Genomic DNA, 19,932 nt, shown 5'->3' on the forward strand with positions numbered 1-19,932 from the left:
TCGAAGGATAAAACCTGGAGCAAAGCTAGTGCTCTAGTACGTCTAACGTCCTAAGTACTCCGTACTGACATGTGTCGCCCAAAAGAAAAACTTAACTTACTCCGTACATTTTTTTTTTCTTGCGAGCAACCCAAGATACAAATGAACGTACTCATGTGAGACGGAAGAAATGAACGTGTCATACGTGCAGCCCGAGCCATGCTAGACGATCCTCGCAACGCTCGGTCGTCGCACTAGGATAAGAGGCCCGCCCTGTCATACTACATGCGAAACCGATTTCATAATAAGTTGCACCTGCTAAAACCGATGGCCTTGCTCGCCGCCGTCGCGGCAAAAGACGGAGCCCCCGACAGCTCCGAACCATGGCCTACCGCTGTTGTCGGGATGATTTCCAAGGCCACCGTCCCGCCGTCCACCTCCGCAAATCCGAGCACCTCAGCAAGATCAAAACAGTTACAGAACTGGATAACAATGTAATTTTTATCTCAAATTTGTCCAAAAATATCAAATTTGTCTAAAAATGAAGATACAAGTAAGATTTTGTCAAGAATTATGGACCGAGGAGTACGTTGTAACAAAACCATCATATCCATCACGATGCCAAGAACACAACACGTGACAAGAAAGAACTCTCTCTACGGACACCGTGTGCAAGCAAGCATATGGAACACGTAGTGCCATGGCCCATGGGGGGTACCTACCCAGCACGACGTGTGCGTCGCCTCTGCAATCCACGCACCGTGCGTACGTGACAGCGGCTCAGCACAAAGCACTAGCTAGAAAACACAGGAAACAGAAAACAAGGAACCCAAGGCCTCGCCTGACCAAGCTGGAAACCCAACGGCTCGCGCTCCACAAACGACACGGGAGAACAAAAGAAAACAGAACACAACAGAGGTAGGCGGGCCCACCCCGCGACGGGCAGGAGGGCTGCCATTACGGGACGGGAAGGCTATTAAAACTGCCCAGCCCGGGTCGATCCTTCCCAATTCCCAAACCCCCCGGCCCGAGTCACCTGCTCCCCCTCCGCCTCTTCTCCCAACCCCAAACGCCGACGAGCCCGGCGCCGCCGCGCTGCCTCCCTATGGCTGTGGAGGTTCTCCGCAGGGTTCCCGCCCCTCGCGGCGGTGCGGTTGGAGCGCAGCGCAGGGAGGAGAGGGCGAGGGTGCAGGCCGGGGACGCGCTGCCGCTGCCGATCCGGCACACCAACCTGATCTTCTCCGCGCTCTTCGCCGCGTCGCTGGCGTACCTGATGCGGCGGTGGCGGGAGAAGATCCGCTCCTCTACGCCCCTCCACGTGGTCGGCCTCACCGAGATCTTCGCCATCTGCGGCCTCGTCGCCTCGCTCATCTACCTCCTCAGCTTCTTCGGGATCGCCTTCGTGCAGTCCGTCGTGTCAAACAGCGACGACGAGGAGGAGGACTTCCTCATCGCCTCCGGCGCGGGCTGCTCCCAGGCGCCGCCCCCGCCGGCGCCCGCGCCGTGCGCCCTGCTGGGGAGCCCAGGCGCCGGGCCGGAGAAAATGCCGGCGGAGGACGAGGATATCGTCGCCGAGGTCGTCGCGGGGAAAATCCCGTCCTACGTGCTGGAGACCAGGCTGGGCGACTGCCGGCGGGCCGCTGGGATCCGCCGCGAGGCGCTGCGCCGGATCACGGGGAGGGAGATCGATGGGCTCCCGCTCGACGGGTTCGACTACGCGTCGATTCTCGGCCAGTGCTGCGAGATGCCGGTGGGGTACGTGCAGCTGCCCGTGGGCGTCGCTGGACCGCTCGTGCTCGACGGCCGCCGGCTCTACGTTCCGATGGCGACCACCGAGGGCTGCCTCGTCGCTAGCACGAACCGCGGATGCAAGGCCATTGCCGAGTCCGGCGGCGCTTCCAGCGTCGTTTTCCGGGACGGGATGACCCGCGCCCCCGTCGCCCGTTTCCCGTCCGCCCGCCGCGCCGCCGAGCTCAAGGGCTTCTTGGAGAACCCGGCCAATTTCGACACGCTGTCCGTGGTTTTTAACAGGTACTACTTAGACTAAACTCCAGCTAATGCTTCCATCGTCCCTTTTAGCCATGTCGACGCTCCACTCGCACTACACAACAAGTGACAGTAAGCCAGTGTGAGTCTCGTGTTTGACGATACGTCTCTGTGCCATCAGTCCCCATCAAAGCAAGCATTGTTTTTTAACCCAAAATTTACTTGTACGGTTTAGCTGTTTGTGACGTTATGATGTGCTGACTATGCTCTTTGGGAAACGTTTATGCAGATCAAGCAGATTCGCAAGGCTGCAGGGTGTCAAGTGCGCGATGGCAGGGAGGAACTTGTACATGAGGTTCACCTGCAGCACGGGGGACGCCATGGGGATGAACATGGTCTCCAAGGGCGTCCAAAACGTGCTGGATTACCTTCAGGATGACTTCCCTGACATGGATGTCGTCAGCATCTCAGGTTTGTTCATAGGTCACAAAATCATACACTGAAAATTTACTCTGTTTTTGTACGGTTGTACGTTTGCTTGTGGTTCTGCTGTCACCCTGTTTAGTTCTCCTTTCAATTGTGGATAACATTCTACCACTGATAGATGATGACTAGTTAGGTGATCCCTAATTTTAGGGACACCAACACAACGGGCTATCTTAATTCAATCCATTTATGTAATTTGTTAACCACAGATGGTTGGTGATCCAGCTAGGCATGATAGATGTTTAAGTTGTATGTTTAGATTCCCCTACTTATGCACTAGACTAAGCCATAAAATGTTATTTTACTTGAATATCCCATTGATGTCACCACTCGATCTAAACTGATGTTGACTTCAGTTCTTTTGTAGTAGTTGCGAGTTGCCTTTTTGCCCACTTCCTCCACCATGCTGCTACCCGGATTTCCTAGTTCTTTCAGGAGATAACGGAAATCCACACGAAAGAAAATTTGGAAAAATCCTTTTTCCAGACTATGTTCACTCACGTTTTGCACAATACATGCATGATGTGCCGTACCAACCTGTAAAAGCTCAATTGATTCATGTACTTTAAAAGACATCCTTCTGGTTTCCTTATGGAATTATGATGTGGATTAGTCATGAACTAGTTTAGCATGCTAGCATTGTGCTGGCGTTTAACACCATATATGAACTCCAGTCATGCCATTACAATTATATTTCTAGTGTAATATTTAGCCTTTTAAAGTTAATTTGTTTCACATATCTTTGGTATTACATGTTTTCTTAACTAAACTTCCATGGAAAACAGGCAATTTTTGTTCTGATAAGAAATCAGCTGCTGTAAATTGGATTGAGGGTCGTGGAAAGTCTGTGGTTTGTGAGGCAATAATCAGAGAGGAAGTTGTCAAAAAGGTTCTCAAGACCAACGTTCAGTCACTCGTCGAGTTGAATGTGATCAAGAACCTTGCCGGCTCAGCCGTTGCTGGAGCTCTTGGGGGTTTCAATGCCCATGCGAGCAACATTGTAACTGCCATCTTTATTGCCACTGGTCAGGATCCTGCACAGAATGTGGAGAGCTCTCAGTGTATCACAATGTTGGAAGCTGTAAATGATGGCAGAGACCTTCACATCTCGGTTACTATGCCATCTATCGAGGTATGAAACAATATTATCCTTAATTATTAAATGGTTTTATGTTCATTGTGGAATGACACTCATTCCTTTGTTATCCTCATGGTAGTGATTTTCGAACTTCAAACCCGGATCACTTGATAAGCATGTCCTTGTCAGAAACTATTGATTATTCAAAACAATTTGATGTCAATGTCATCCTCTTTGTAGAATAGGAAATTATAACAAATATTCATACCCAACTTGATGTCAATGCCATCCTCTTTGTAGAATAGGAAATTATAACAAATATTGATACCCAACGAGTATGTATTTTTGGTATTTTGTTGATCCCGTCATTCTGGTTTAATTGCAAAGTGCTAAATTGATGCTTCTGAATTAACTCATCAATTTGTTTGAATTTATAAGGGAGTCTGATAAGGCTATAGTATGTAGGGCTTGATTTTGTTTGAATTTATTGAGCAGTAAGCACTCATAGAAGCAAATCAACATATTCAGCTATGCTTACATGTCCTGTAGAATATACTCTTGCAGTGCCAGTGCAAGTTTACCCTTTTGTTCTTTCTTGGGTCATTATCTTTTATAGCTGCATCACCTGATTTTTCTAAATGATTTCTTTCCGGTTGTTGGTAACTTGTCCTTGTTTTCATAATCAGCCAGCTCAGGTTAGACAGTCTCTTATTATTGGCCTAATCTTGTAACGTTGTGTTTGTTATTTTCGAAAAAAGCATCGTCGCCTTCACTGAGCACTTGGACATAATTGGTTTAGTATCATATACCTTGCTTGCACCAACCATCGCCTGTACTCGAACACTTGGGCACTTGGAGAATATATAAACTGAATGGTGTGTCTTGTGATAATCGAAATGCAGGTGGGCACAGTTGGTGGAGGCACGCAGCTGGCCTCACAGTCCGCTTGCTTGGACCTACTTGGCGTGAAAGGGGCAAACAGGGAATCTCCAGGATCAAATGCTAGGCTGCTGGCCACGGTGGTGGCTGGTGCGGTCCTAGCTGGGGAGCTTTCCCTTATCTCTGCTCAAGCTGCCGGCCATCTGGTCCAGAGCCACATGAAATACAACAGATCCAGCAAGGATATGTCCAAGGCCGCTTGCTGAGCGCATCACTTGGACGGACCTTTGCCTCCGAGGAAAATAGACAAAACCCAAACCGAAATGTTCACTACGGTATAATCCCCCTTCACCTTGGAGGGAGTTGACAGTGGAGAAAGACGGGTTTTTCACCGGTTGATTCCTTGTGGCGTGCTCAGGAGATGAAAAGGGAAACCCCATCAGGTGAACAGTTTGTCTGTAGAGTGGTCATGGTTACCAGGAAGAAGCGAGCCTGTATTTACCGCCCTTGTGCGCCCTGGAGCATGACTTGTTTTTATTTCTTGATGTTGTTGTTCCTCTTCTCACTCATACACCAAGTGCGTCTTAAGTTCTTGCCCATCTCGCGGGCATCAGAGAATCTGACCCTTTGTTTTCTTTTTTGTCCAAAGCTTACAATTACATTTACACCTGTTGCCCGTTAGCTGCTTCAGTATGCTTGTAGTAACAATGTTAACGAGTAATTCAGTTTCATCTGTTGATCCCTTTCTTGTGGTATGCCTTAATGCCTGGCGAAGTCCGTTTTGCTCCCAGATCTTGATGGATGTACAACCGCGTCCTGTATTCCCGATTACTACTGTAGCATTTTCTGCTGCATGCTTTATGATGATCTCTTTCTTACCCTGTGTCTTCGGTGCATCAGATCCGAGGCTTTTTCTTCAGAATAAACAATTAAACACCCCCGTATAATCCGTATTATATTCGAGAAGCAAGGACCGGGGGAGCAGAGTCCCAGCTGTTATACTAGTACTATTCGTTAACTCTGACACAATATGAAACTACAAGCGTCGCACTCATGACATGACATGCCGTCGGCACGAGGCGTATCCCCCGGAGTTGCATCGTGCCGTCCAAAACCTTGTTTTCGGAATACTAGAACATCGTTTCCAAAGTTGTACTACGACGGTTTCCAGTACAACCTAAAACACAGTAGCACGTCCAAACAATTCATTCGCTGGTTGAGTGGTTGGCACTATGTTTCGCCCCCATCCGATCCGGTTACCCAAAACAACAGTTAGCAGCTAGCGGCTCTCACCTCCGATCCATCCTACTACATGGCCCCGGCAATTAGTATGCTGTATGCAGCCTGCACGATGAGGAAGCAGTTGGTCATCAGTGGTTGCACATGCGGTCTCACTCACAGCCTCACAGGGCAAAAGCGTAATGCACGATCTTCATCCAGCATCGGCACATGGCTCCGGACCCAGGGGCCGTGTATTCAAGAGCTTAAGCGCCGTCGACCGCGTCCCCCTAATAATCATTGGAGATTAATTAGCCCCACCGAAGCCCCGCCCCCACGGCGGCAAGTGCGAGTTAACGTTAAGCGCGGCGGCCTCGCTTCACTGTTGTTGCGCCGAGGAGGCAAATGGCAAAGCTAAAGCTCCACTCCCTCCCGGGCCCCGGAGAGCGGACCGGCCGGTTCAAGGGCGATCAGCACGCGACCAAGCATACAAATGGCAAGAAGAGGCGTCCGTTCCATGCATGTTTAGAACTCATGACGCCACAATGCCACATGCCATTACGGCCGGCGCCGTCGTGCCGTGCGCGACCAGAGTCCAGAGGCTCAGCGTTCTTCATGTGGCCTCTCCGATCCAGCTGCTCGTGAAGCCCATGCGTGTGATGAAGCGCTTTCTCTGGCGATGGATGTGAACTCACAACGCATGAAAATTGTTTCGGATTGTCTTACTACCATCAAGGAGATCGACGGGAATCACTCATTCAGTCAACATGCTACCATTATCAGAGGCATTGCTACTAGGAGACTTCAATTTCACGAGACCATGTTCGGTCATGAACGACGCGAAGCAAACGGAGAGGCACATAGATTAGCTCGCTTGGCCACATTGATAGGGCCAGGCCGTTACGTGTGGCTGGTTTCTCCTCCAGCAGGAATTTGTATCCCCCGTAAATGCGGCAACATGTTGACCTCCTGTATCTCGTCGGACTGCAGTTCTTCCTTTCTTTTCCGGTGCTTGAGACCCAATCAGCAAGACACCGAATTGAGACCAACGTGAGGCCCATTTAGACCAGTCCTTCTAGTGCGTGGGCTATTTTGCGGAGCATGGTTCCCTACCCAGCCCGATGAATCAAGACTTAATTGGTTGATGCAAATTTCTGTGCCTTTTGTCGAAGGTACGTTTACTCAAGATGGAAGTACGTTCTATGCATTTTACAAAATGCTTGTGCGCTACAACGAATGTTAGTTTATTGATTACTGTACAGGTTGTTTAAACACTTGTGTTACTATAGTTTTTTTTTGCGAGGATTTGTCACCATAGTTTTAGCTTTGCAATCAGTAAAAAAAAACTTTGTGTAAAATAAAAAAAAGACCAAAGAACATGATTTTGTGTTCAGAGCACATGTTGAATGTTATGTGCAAGTAGGATTACCTTTGGACTTCGAGTTTGTAATAGATGTATCGATACATGAAATCGGACATGTAATATCATTGCCTCCCGTACGATGAGAGAGACACCACACGTTATGTCCCATGACAGTTGACACAACAAGATAGGAATAGACACGTAGAGGGAGCCAACAACGTGTGCTGACACTTGGTCGGTGTTGTGGTTGTTGGAAATATGCTCTAGAGGCAATAATAAATTTGTTGTTATCATATTTCCTTGTTCTTGATAAATGTTTATTATTCATGCTATAATTGTATTGACGGGAAACTAAATACATGTGTGGATAAATAAACAAATACTGTGTGCCTAATACGCCTCTACTAGATTAGCTCGTTGATTAAAAGATGGTTAAGGTTTCCTAACCATTGACATGTGTTGTCATTTAACAATGAGGTCATATCATTAGGAGAATGATGGACAGACCCAAACCTAAGCATAGCTTTTGATTGTGTCACTTAAGTTTAAATTGCTAATACTTTTATTATGTCAAGTATCATTTTCTTAGACCATGAGATCATGCCACTCCCTAGTACCGGAAGAATACTTTGTGGACATCAACCATCATCTCGTAACTGGGTGATCATAAAGGTGTTCTTCAGGTATCTCGGAAGGTGCTTGTTGGGTTGTATGGATCAAGACTGGGATTTGTCACGCCTTGTGACGGAGAGATATCTCTGGGCCCTCTCGGTAATATAACATCCTAATGAGCTTGCAAGCATGTGACTAATGTGTTTAGTCACGGGGATATTATATTGAGGTACGAGTAAAGAGAACTTGCCGGTAATGGGATTGAACTAGGTATGGTGATACCGACGATCAAATCTCAGGCAAGTAATATATCACGACACAAAGGGAATTGAATACCGGATTAATTGAATCCTCGACATCATGGTTATTCGATGAGATCCTCGTGGAATATATGGGAGTCATTATGGACATTCAGGTCCCGCTATTGTTTATTGATGGGAGAGGTGTCTCGGTCATGTCCACATGTTCTCGAACCCGTAGGGTCACACACTTAACGCTTAATGTCGCTAGGGTTCGATGAGATAATAGATGGTGATATCTAATATTTATTCGGAGTCTCGGATGGGATCCAGGACATCACGAGGAGCTTCGGAATGGTCCGGAGATAAAGATTTATATATGGAAAAGCTGTTTTAGGGTTCCGAAAAAAGTTCGGGGTATTTTTGGTATTGACCGGAAATATTCTAGAAGGTTCCGGAAGTTCTCAAAAGGTTCTGAAATATTTCAGAATATTCTTGAGAATTTAATTGGGCCTTTATATGAATTAATTGGAGCAATCTAATTAATTATCCCCTAGGCGCATTAGGGGAGAGGGAACCGTTGGGGACTCCACCACGAGGTGGAAACCACATACGTGGGGAGCCCTCACGTGGGAAGGAGTCCCGGGACTCCTTTCCCTCCCCTGGCCAGCCCTAGCTCCTTCTTGGAGGAGGGGCAAACCCTGGCCACCACCCCCTATATAAATAGAGGTGAGGGGTAGGAGGAGAGGACACACCAAGCTCTCAGCTGGATCTCTCTCTCCTGAGCCCCTCTCCTCCTCCTCTCTCGCGCGCAGCAAAGCCCTGCTCGCGGAGCTCTACACCATAGCCACCACCATGCCGTCGTGCTGCTGGAATCTCATCAACCTCTTCCCCTCGCTTGCTGGATCAAGAAGGAGACGACGTGAAGCTGAACGTGTGGATACCAAGGAGGTGCCGTCGGTTCTGCACTGAGATTGATCTCATCGAAAGTTCCACTACGCCAACAACGATCCCGTGATCGTAACGCGTTGTGGTCTACGAGGGTATGATGCTCATAATCCCTCTCGTTACTTACATCTAGTAGATATGATCTTGGGTTTCTTCCGGACTTCTCGTAGGAAAATTTCGGACCCGGAATTTGACACATACAAAGATTAAGAAGTGATTGATGACAAGCCAGGACTTCAACCCAAAGCGATCACAGTGCGGAAACAGTGCGGGGTGATATGGTCCTGAAGAGCCCGGAGCGTCAACCCAAAGCGATCACAGTCGAAAACTGTGCGGGGTGATATAGCTCCCTCTTCCACAAGTCAAGCAGAGCATTAACTCAAAGCGATCACAATCGAAGGACGACCGTGCGGAGTGATATAGCTCCCAACCCCTTGACAGGTGGACTCGCTTGCACGTCATCATGTCACAACTTAACTAAGCATGAACCAGGCTCCGAACCCTACATACATCGCACGTGTTATAACCATACACGCAGCACGCACGACGTATGTCACAAACAACAGGTATCACAACAGTAACTCTACGACAGAAACTGTAATATACCAAACAACTCTTAATCGAGCAAAGTTAACAACTTATTACACCGTGGGTCTTACGACGAAGTTGCAACTCACACAGCGGAAACATATAGATACCTTGGATAGGTACAAACTTAACAAAGGCCTTAAGAAGGCTTGAGGTTAAGCAGATGGCGACCACACCCTTCCCAGACCACTGCTGGGACTTCCAAGGTATAGGCGTCGTTGATCTCCAGGAGGACACATCCGGAAGGAATGCTCTTCACTGAACCCAAATCATTTATAATAAAGCAAGATGAGTACAAAAGTACTCCGCAAGACTTACATCAACATAGTAATAGATGAGGCAGGTATCAACAAGGGCTTTATGTGGACTATTTGAAGCACAAAGCTAGTTTTGACCCTTTCAATAGACTACTAAGTTGAAAGCGACTACTCAACAGTTTTGAAAGAGGACAAGAGAGCGAACTTTGAATACTCTCTATCTTAACTGACACCACACAAACAGTGCCACGAACACCCCCTCGTTCCTACCCCAAGGAAGCCATTCGTTGCGACACACTGTCGTTGTCAAGTTTTAGACTTTGTTCAAGTTGTCTAATTCAAGTATAGATCTCCAAGTCGTCCATAACTGATGATGCGGCTATTTGAATAGATTGAACCCTGCAGGGGTGTACAACTTTACCCACACAGGCCAACCGTCTGCCACTGCATGCGCTAGCAACACACTCAAAGGGTGTGTCGGCAGAAGGAGGTCGTCCAGGACTATTGCAATGCTTCGGCCTAATCCATGAGCCACCCTAATGGGCCGATCCATGATCACGAGTCCGACAGTCCCTCGGACATGGTCCCAGAAGTTGTGTCTGGGTCAAGTTACCATTCTCCTGGGAGAAGCCTTGCCGAGCCACCCTTACTCATTCCCTTTCTCTTTTACTCTCACCAAGAAAACTCGAACTAGATGTAGCTCATGGACCAAACCTAGACACGCTCAGTCGATGCGGGCCCCATAACCCGATGTGTGGTAGTACGCTTGTCTTGGATCAGTGTAACCAGAAACCGGTCCTTAAATGGCAAAGATGGGATAACCCACCACGCTCTCCAACGTGGCCCCTCACCTAAGCCTTTAACTGATCATGTTTTAAGGGCCTCTGCCTTATGAGTGCCTTGTTACCCATCCTAGTCAAGGTTATCCACCACATAACTAGATTCAGCAATCCAATTAATTGATGTGTCAGACTCGACAAGTCTAAGCATGGCTAAGCATATAGCACATAAAATAAAGGCTTGCTAAACTACAACAAGCAATTTTAGTCATGCTGGGATGTGGAAGGTAACATGGCATCGAGGTTACAAATAAAAAGCTTATGCAAAGGATTGGCTTAACCCTCTATCTGACGGAAAATAGCAGTTGAATCGAATGCATCTATAATAGTTGAAAACAAATGTAATTTGAAAGTAATGGGATTCAACATGATCAAAGGAGGGGGCTGCTTGCCTGATGTCCAGTGCTTCGACACGGCCTTGGCACTGTTCAGCTCTTGCTGGACACTCACATCATCTCCGGAGCCTATCGCGAAGAAGCGAAAACACTGGAAAAGAAGCAAAGACATGCAATTACTACTACTGCAGAAACACCAGCATGTTCATGACATGAAATGCATGACATGGCATTTTACATTCAAAATGAAGACTAATGCAATTGGTTTCAGGTTAATCGGAGTCCGAATGCCCGGTATAGAGCATTTCTAATAAACCCCGTTCGGATTTATAAAGCAATTGTACTTGTTATTCAAACCTATAGTTTAAATCTCCCTTTAACATGAATGCAAATGCTACCAATAGATAGGTTATCTTCTTGTGAGCATTTCTATAGCAAGCTCATATTTTTATGAGTTCGGAAGAATTTCTTGTGAATATTTAAAGTTAAACTGCCATTTCAAGTTGTTCTGAAATTCCAGGTTATTCTTTTCTTTTTATGGCCAACTTTTGTCACCTACTGCTGGACAAGCAGCATTCAAATACAGGTAAGGTCCAGGGTCTGCTGGCCAAAGTCCTAATGACACATGGGACTCACTGTAATTTAGTTTAATTTAATCTAATTCACTTTTAAACCAAGTGGGGCCCACTCTCATAGTTTTATCCTTTTCCAGAAAAACTACAGGGGCTGATAGGTGGTGCCAGGTGGGGTCCACTACACAGAGGACAGCTCCGGCAGCTCTGGCCATTGGTCTCGCCGGAACTTCGCCGGCGAGTCACCGGAGGCGCGGCTTGGGCACGGGGAGGCTATCAGGCGCGAGGCTGCAGTGGACAAGGGGGGCGCGTGGTGCTGCGCGTCGCCGGAAGCTAGCCTACGGCGGCCTTTTGCAGCGGCGGAAGGTGGCGCTTGGCGGCAGGGGCTACAGCGCACAAGGACAGGGACTAGAGACAAAAGAAAGAGGAGCTCACCACGAGGCTGATGGTGGCGTCGGCTGGGGCGGAGGAGGTTCGGAGCGTGGTTGAAAGTACATTTTATCCCCTAAGTGGGTTTTGGTGTATATGACATCATGATTAGAGTGTTTAATCATGTGTGCTAAGTGCATGGACAGGTTCTATTTGAAAAGATTATCTAAGCATGCATGGAGTATTCGATACAAGGATTAAGAAAAGAAGAAGGCGGTACATTTAAATTTAGTTTCTTTTACCTTTTTTGAGTCATAGAAAAGCTGTACTATACAGAGGGATTTTGTAATGAACTTTAAGTGGATTTACGCTTCCCAATATACACCTTTCCAATCCACAAATAATCCCCAAGAAATAGCCAAGACACATCCTACTTTACACTCCATGAAAAAGCCCATCCAAAATCCTATTTTTGAGTGTTTCTGTGAAGGCCAGAGGCCAGACCGGAGGCTCCGGATTTCGCTCCGAATGCTTACAGAAAGTTCTGGAGCATCCCGGAGCAAATCCCGGAGGTTCCGGATTTTACTCCGGGATCTTAAAAGACTGCGTCCAACGGGCAGAAATGTGTGGGGCTATAAAAGGTCCCACTCTTCTTCTTCCTCAGGTCGCCCACTTCACCTAACTCGAGCTGAGCTCTTTCTCTCTCAATCTCCATTGTTGCAAAGCTCCAAAGCCCAAATCCCTCCACATCCCTTGCTCAAATCAATCCAATTCTTTGAGGGAAAAGTGAGAGGAGACCTAGATCTACACTTCCACCAAAGGGATTCGTTCCTCTTTGAGTTCATCACTTGATTTATTACTCTTGGAGTTGTGGGGACTCCTAGACGGTTGGAGTCATCTCGGGAGCATCTATTCTCTGTGGATTTGCCCCGTGAAGTTTGTGAAGGTTCGGTGGCCACCTCAAGGCCAACCACTTAGTGATTGAGCTCCTACTTTGGTGTGGGAGGCTCAAGGATATTGGGTGTGCTCTCTCACGGCTATTAGGGATACCTCTCGTGGTTCCCTCACCCCTCCAACGAGGACTAGCTTCCTCCCAAGGAAGTGAAGATCAGGAAAAATCCGTGTCTCCTTCGAGCCCTTCGGTTACTTCTTTACCCGAGCTTAATTACTTTGTGTTTGTTCTTGTTGCTTGATTATATTGCATCATATAGGTTGTTTCACTTAGTTGCATTTAGAAAACCTTTACATTCCGCTGCGCCTAAATTGCTAAAAGTAAGTGAAAATTTGTAGTTGCCTATTCACCCCCCCCCCTCTAGTCAACATCTCGATCCTCTCAATTGGTATCAGAGCCAAGGACTCTTTCTAAGGGCTTTACCGCCTTAAAAGTGAGATGCCGGACGATGAGGTTGAGGGTGCGGCCGCTGTGTTCACGTCCTTTGGCTCCTAGTTTTAATGCTATGCCTTTTAACTACACTCCATCCCCACCGGTTTCACCTCATATTCATAACCCGGGCAAGCCTCCTATTCTTAATGGGACTAACTATTCTCACTGGAAGTTTTCTATGGAGTCTCATCTTAACAGCTCGTCGGTTACTCTTTGGGAGATAACTTGTTCGGGATTCAATCCAAGAGATCCTCTCAATTTGACACCTCATGAAGCCATTCTTAAGCAACTAAATGCCACTGCTGTCAACACCATTCAAAGGGGGTTTAACTCAAGAGATTTATGAGGATGTTTTGGTGATAAAATCTGCTAAGGAGCTTTGGAACTACCTTTCTATCACCTATCAAGGTTGCTCAAGCGTGCAAAAGTCAAGATATGAGATAGCCAAGAATGATTATAGCTTATTTGTGATGCTTGACAAAGAGACACCTCAAGCGTGCTTTCATCGTCTTAGTAGTCTTGTCATGAAGATCAAGGGATATGGTTGTGATCAAATTGATGATGGGTTCACCATTAACAATTCCTCCATTGTGAGCAAGTTTTTTGGGGCTCTTTCTCTTTATTTCCCATCAATGGTGTTCAACATTCGTTAAAAGGAGAACTTTGATTCTTTGACCGGCAATGAAGTTCTTGCATACTTTGTCACTCATGATCATATGATAAGGAATGCCGAGAAGTTGCGTGCCATGTCTCAAAGTAGCAAGAAGATGAATCTTGCTTTGAAGGCCAAGCAAGTGAAGATTCAAGAATCAAGTGAAGAAGAAGATGAAGATGAAGAAGAGGAAGAATCTCATGACACTAGTAAAAGTAGCATCATGCCACAATTGCATATTTGAATTCAAATTTGAATCTCAAAAGGTTTTGGAAAGGTTTTATTTCAATTTAAACCTTAGGGTTTACACCCATTTGAACTTTGGATCTTCAAACCAATAGGTTTTATTTATAAAAAGGGGTTTATTGCATATATAAGCTATCCCATAATTTTTGGATAATTTTTGGAGGTGAAAAACTATTTTATTTAAATAGTTGTATAGCCCTGAAGGCATTTATAGGGCAAATGTATTTTTACATATTTTATTTTAAAGAGAAATCACTCCCAAAAGTTGAATCATGGTAAAACATGATTTTACAAATTTTCTGGAATTTATTTGGACCAATTTGGAGTTCAAAATCGAAAGTTATCAAAGAAATAAGAAAAAACAGAAAAAAGAAAAGGCTAAAAGAAAAAAAAAAGGGAGAAAACCGGACCGGCCCGGCCAAAATGGGCCGAACCGGCCCAGTTCCGTGCGCCCGAGCCGATATGACCGACCTGGTCCACGCGCGCGCCCGCACCAAGCCGCTGACAGGCGGGGCCCGCCTGTCAGGGTCGTCTTCCTCGTTTGGAAGGCGCCCGCGTCCGCCACGCTGCCTGCCGTTTTCACCGCTGCGCGCTCACCGCCGCAATCTCCTTGTCCCGTCCTTCGTTTGCAGCCCCGAGCGCGTCCATTTAAACCCCGCGACCTTCTCTCTTCATCCCCCTTGCTTCCCTAGTCGATTGCGTGCCCACGCCGAAGAAATTTCTCGCCAGAGTTCGCCCGTGCCGCCGCCGCTTTCTCTCTCGCCGACGAAGTTCCGGTGAGCCTTTCTCGAAGCCGTCCCCCTCTCTCTTCTTCTCTCTCCCTCGCGGTCAAGCTGACGTGCCCCGTGTCTTGTTTCGTGCACAGCAGCGCCGCCCCTGTCGCGCCCGAGCTCGCCGGAGTCCGCCGTCTCCACGCCGTCCTAGGCAACGCCTCCGACCACCCCGCACACCGCCGACCGCGTCCCCGAGCTCCCGTGCCGCGCCGCGCCGTCCCTGGCCATCCCCGCGTCGCCAGCCTCGCCGGAGCCCGCCCACCGCCGCCCGCCCGAGCCCGCGCCGCTGCCGGAACCCTAGAACTCGCCGGTGAGCTCCATCTTCGATCTCGGCTGTTGGATCTTGATCAACGGTCATAACTTTAATCCCCCGGATTAATTAAATGGCACTTTTGCAGAAAAGCCCCTGTAACTTCAAATGATCATAACTTTAAATCTGTTTGGCCAAATTTATTGATCCACACATTTTTGGAATCCTTAGGAGATGTATAATATTTTGGGGCTGTCCAATTTCAAATTTTAATATTGGAATCACTTCCAAATTACAGAATAGATTTTAATGTCATTTAATTCATAACTAATAATTTAGAAGTCCTTTTTGAATGAAACCAGTGCCCAAAATTTTGTTTAATTGTCCTCTGTCCAATGGGACAGAGAAAAAAATATTTTAAATTAATTTGTTTGGCTGATGCTAATAAAACCTCATTTTAGGGTTTAAACCCTAACCTTTGCTATTTGTTTAAAACCCCAATTACATGTGCTTAATTATCAATGCCTTGGACTAGTAGATCCCCAAATAAAATCAACCCACTCATGTCACATGTTTTACATTGCATCATGGCATACATTTTTACTCTTGATTGTATTGTGTGTTTATGTATGCAATGTTTGTATTTGATTAGTTTTCTCCAAGAGCGAACTGTGTGATTGCGAAGAGTGTTTGAATACCAACTACTATCAAGGCAAATTCACTTTGATCATTCACCTATTACTTTATTATACACTAGATGTTATTAGTTGCATTGTTAGGACTATTATTGTATCTATGCTATGCTATGATTCTCCTAGTAGTGTAGAATACCTTTGCCATGTCCCCACCACCAATTGCCATCGTGGTAGTAAACTGCTAGGCTATGATAATATACGAGGGTGGTATTATTACAATGTGATACTATTGAATTACAATATGGTTTTCCTAGTGTATGGCAAAACAAGTAATTCAATGAACCGTCCTGGGTGGGCTGCTTTGAGGAAGTGGAGATGTATGCGACGTCAGGTCCATTTCTGTGGGTCTATTTCTATGAGTCGTCTTGCCATTTCTATGGGAGCGCCTGCGTTGCAACTGAGGAATGCCACCCGGGGTAACCAGAGACTGGACTAGTTTCCTGTTTAGTAGATTCCAGTACAACCACATGGTATTATGGGCTCTGCCAGGGTGGATGTAAGAAATATGAACCTGGATCCGAGGTGACATCGGTATGTAGCAGTGTAGGTTGGAACGCGTCCCTCGGGTGGTTTGGGGGAATATGTTCTGAAAATTCTTGTAATCGATGCCGTTACTACTCTACCCTGAGGACAGCAAGGGATTAACATGTTGATTTCTTGTGGGTAAAGTGTACCACCTTTCGAGAGTGTCAAACTAAGTACTTAGCCGTGTCCCCGGTTACGGACAATTATGGGCAACTAGATATTGGGGCTGTAAGGAAGGTCTCACTCATTCCAATTTCCTAATAAAATCAATGGATTGAACTGGATAGGAGCATTGATGTTTCTACTCAATGTGCCTAGGTTAATAGGAGCATGGGTGTTTCTACCCCGTGTCCAATAGAATTCAAAACTATTTGTTTCAAAATGATAGGATTGAATAATGATGCTTTTGTACAAATAGCCAAACCACTCCTAGCCAAATTATGCATGTACTTGGTAGGTCCTTATAACTCTGGTGAACTTGCCAATACATTGAATGTATTGACCACGTAGTGGCTGCAATTAATAATGCAGGTGAATCGGATGAAGAGTGAGGTTCGTCGATGTTATTTGGGTCATGTGCTTACATTCCAACACGCTCTCTCCTCTGGGAGTAGATGAGGCCCATTTGCTCTACATTTCCGCTGCAGCTTTATGATACAATGTTATCATGGTATTTGAACAATATTTGTTTCTGCTGGCCTAAGGGGTCATGCAAGTTTGTAAGTACAATTTAAGTTCTGGATGATACGATGTAATAAATTACTTTTGACCTTTGTATCTTGGTATTACATCTTGAACTGTGTGTGCTAGTGAGTCGATCCAGGGACTAGCACAAATATGCATAGAGATCGAACCCTAGTAAGGGGGCGGTCGCTACAGCACCCCTGTTTGGTTCGGTGGAGGGCGAGGTGATCGCTCCGGCGATCGCCGGCGTGGCGATAGACACGAAGTGTAGACACTAAGAGTTTACCCAGATTTGGTCCACCCGGAGGTGTAATATCCTATGTCCTGCTTTTAGTTGTATTCACAAGTTTGAGTGTGTACAGATCACCATGTGAGTTCCCGGGTTGGCTACTTAGGTGAACGATGTGTTATGTTCTAATAACTGGGTTGGAACCCTTGGACCGGTGGCATCGGTTCTCCTTTTATAGACAAGGGGATACCACATGTGCCAATGCATGCACCGTGACACGTTTCCTAGACGCGTGTCACGGCCACATGGAATACACTTTTACTCATCCATGCTGGGCGCCATGCAGCGCCCTGTCTACTGTACACGGTAGAAAAAAAACGGTTCGCAGGGTAGTCGCTCTAGCCTTGCTAAGCAAGCCTAGGCCTGCTAATAGGACTCATGTCGATGCATTAAATGCGCTGTACCCGCCGTCTTGTCCTGTCTTCACTGTTCTGCCGGTCCCGCCTGCATGCCCGAGCGCGGGTTGCTGGGGTGCGCCTTCCCGGCTAGCGCACCTGCTAGTTGCCGGGAGGCATTCCTTCAGCTTCCCGGGACCGGGGTTCCCGGGGGAATCTTGTACTCGGCCCTTAGTTTTAGCTTCACTAGGGTCATCTCCTCGAGGCAGGTTTCCTGGATTCATCGCTTCCCGGGAGGTCTTCCTGACTGGGCTTCGTCACTGGCGACCCACGCGTCCCGTATCAGTGGGACCCCATGGGCCACTGGATCAAACTCTCACACCTATAGATTTTACAACAAGTCCTCCGGATGCGTTGAAAAATCTTGTGATGTGGAGTTTGATGAGAGTAATGGTTCTCAAGTGGAGCAAGTTGTTCCAAGTGTTGTAGGTGATGAAGACCCATCTCAAGCTATAAGGACCATGGGTGTTGGAAACATTTTGCCCATGGAACAAATTCAAGAAGGAGATGAGTTGGGCTCTAATCAAAAGGAGCCATCTTCACCACCTCATGAAAAACAAGCAACTCAAGAGGAGTTACCTATCCAAGAACAAGCATCAAACCCTCATGAGCAAGATCAAGAGGTGAATCAAGTTGTAGATCCAAGCCCTCAAGATCAAGCTCAAGGTGGAGATCAAGTGCAAATTGAAGAACCTTCATCCCCACCTAGAAGGATCCGGTCTTCAACAATATCAAGTGGTCTACAAGTAGACAACGTGCTAGGAAGCCTATCAAGGGGAGTAACCACTCGCAGACAATTAGCAAGCTTTAGTGAATTTCACTCGTTTGTTTCTTGTCTTGAACCACTCAAGATAGGTGAAGCCTTGGAAGATCCGGATTGGGTGATGGCTATGCATGATGAACTTAATAACTTCACCCGCAACCAAGTGTGGTCTCTAGTTGAGAGACCAAGAGGCATCAAGTACAATGTCATTGGAACAAAGTGGATTTACAAGAACAAGCAAGATGAGCATGGTCAAGTCATTAGAAACAAGACAAGGTTAGTGGCACAAGGTTTTTCTCAAGTGGAAGGTATGGACTTTGATGAGACCTTTGCTCCCATTGCCCGTCTTGAGGCCATTCGTATTTTGCTTGCATATGCTTCTTTTCATAATATCAAGTTATATCAAATGGATGCGAAGAGTGCTTTTCTTAACAGTCCTTTGAGTGAAGTGGTATATGTTGCACAACCTCCGGGTTTCGAAGATCCTCATTTTCCCAACCATGTATATCGTCTCCATAAGGCGCTCTATGGACTCAAACAAGCGCCAAGGGCATGGTATGAGCACCTTAGAGACTTTTTACTTAAAGATGGTTTTGAAATTGGGAAAGTCGATTCCACCCTATTCGCCAAAAGGGTTAAAGGAGGTGGTGTTTTCTTATGTCAAATATATGTTGATGATATTATTTTTGGCGGTACTAACAAGTCACATAATGAAGAGTTTGCCAAGTTGATGACTAATAGGTTTGTGATGTCAATGATGGGAGAGTTTAAATTCTTCCTTGGATTTCAAGTGAAGCAACTTAAGAAGGGAACCTTCATCTCTCAAGCTAAGTATGTTCAAGACATTCTCAAGAAGTTCGACATGGTCAATGTCAAAGGATGCAAGACCCCAATGCCAACCAATGGACAACCTGGTCTTGGAGAAGGAAGTAAAGCCGTCGATCAAAAGGTATACCATTCCGTGATTGGTTCTTTGCTTTATCTTTGCGCATCTAGGCCGGATATCATGTTAAGTGTTTGCATGTGTGCTCGATATCAAGCCGCTCGAAAGGAGTGTCATTTAATTGCGGTCAAAAGGATCCTTAGATATCTTGTTCACTCCCCATGCTTAGGCTTGTGGTACCCTAAGGATGCTACCTTTGATCTTGTTGGTTATTCGGATTCAGATTGGGCCGGTGATAAGGTTGACCGGAAGTCCACCTCAGGAGCCTGCCAATTCCTTGGTAGATCGTTAGTTAGTTGGTCCTCCAAGAAACAAAACTCCGTTTCCCTATCCACCGCCGAGGCCGAGTATATCGCCGCGACTAGTTGTTGTGCTCAATTGTTTTGGATGAGGCAAACTTTGGAAGACTTTAGGATTGTGAAAGGGACAACGCTTCTACTTTGTGACAATGAGAGTGCAATCAAATAGCCAACAATCCAGTCCAACACTCCCGAACCAAACACATAGATATCCGTCATCACTTCCTTAGAGATCATGTTGCTCTTGGAGATATAGAGATTGCTCATGTGGTGACGGAAAAACAGT

The 19,932-nt window shown here is 46.5% G+C and overlaps 1 protein-coding gene across 1 annotated transcript; it reads left to right on the top strand.

The window, feature by feature from the left end:
- The first annotated feature begins 1,084 nt into the window (after positions 1 to 1,084).
- On the top strand, positions 1,085 to 5,151 carry LOC100828238 (3-hydroxy-3-methylglutaryl-coenzyme A reductase 3). Its single transcript, XM_003578293.4, has 4 exons — positions 1,085 to 2,010; positions 2,255 to 2,436; positions 3,237 to 3,583; positions 4,432 to 5,151. Exons 1-4 carry the CDS (start codon positions 1,085 to 1,087, stop codon positions 4,672 to 4,674), a joined length of 1,698 nt encoding a protein of 565 aa, XP_003578341.1. The 3' UTR covers positions 4,675 to 5,151.
- The last annotated feature ends 14,781 nt before the right edge of the window (positions 5,152 to 19,932 follow it).

This window comes from Brachypodium distachyon, chromosome 4, assembly GCF_000005505.3.
Source record: "Brachypodium distachyon strain Bd21 chromosome 4, Brachypodium_distachyon_v3.0, whole genome shotgun sequence".
Lineage (NCBI taxonomy): Eukaryota > Viridiplantae > Streptophyta > Magnoliopsida > Poales > Poaceae > Brachypodium > Brachypodium distachyon.

Coding starts and splice junctions, on each gene's coding strand:
- LOC100828238 (XM_003578293.4), top strand. CDS start 1,085: ATGGCTGTGGAGGTTCTCCGCAGGGTTCCCGCCCCTCGCGGCGGTGCG. Junction 2,011..2,254: donor CTGTCCGTGGTTTTTAACAG/GTACTACTTAGA, acceptor ACGTTTATGCAG/ATCAAGCAGATTCGCAAGGC. Junction 2,437..3,236: donor GGATGTCGTCAGCATCTCAG/GTTTGTTCATAG, acceptor CATGGAAAACAG/GCAATTTTTGTTCTGATAAG.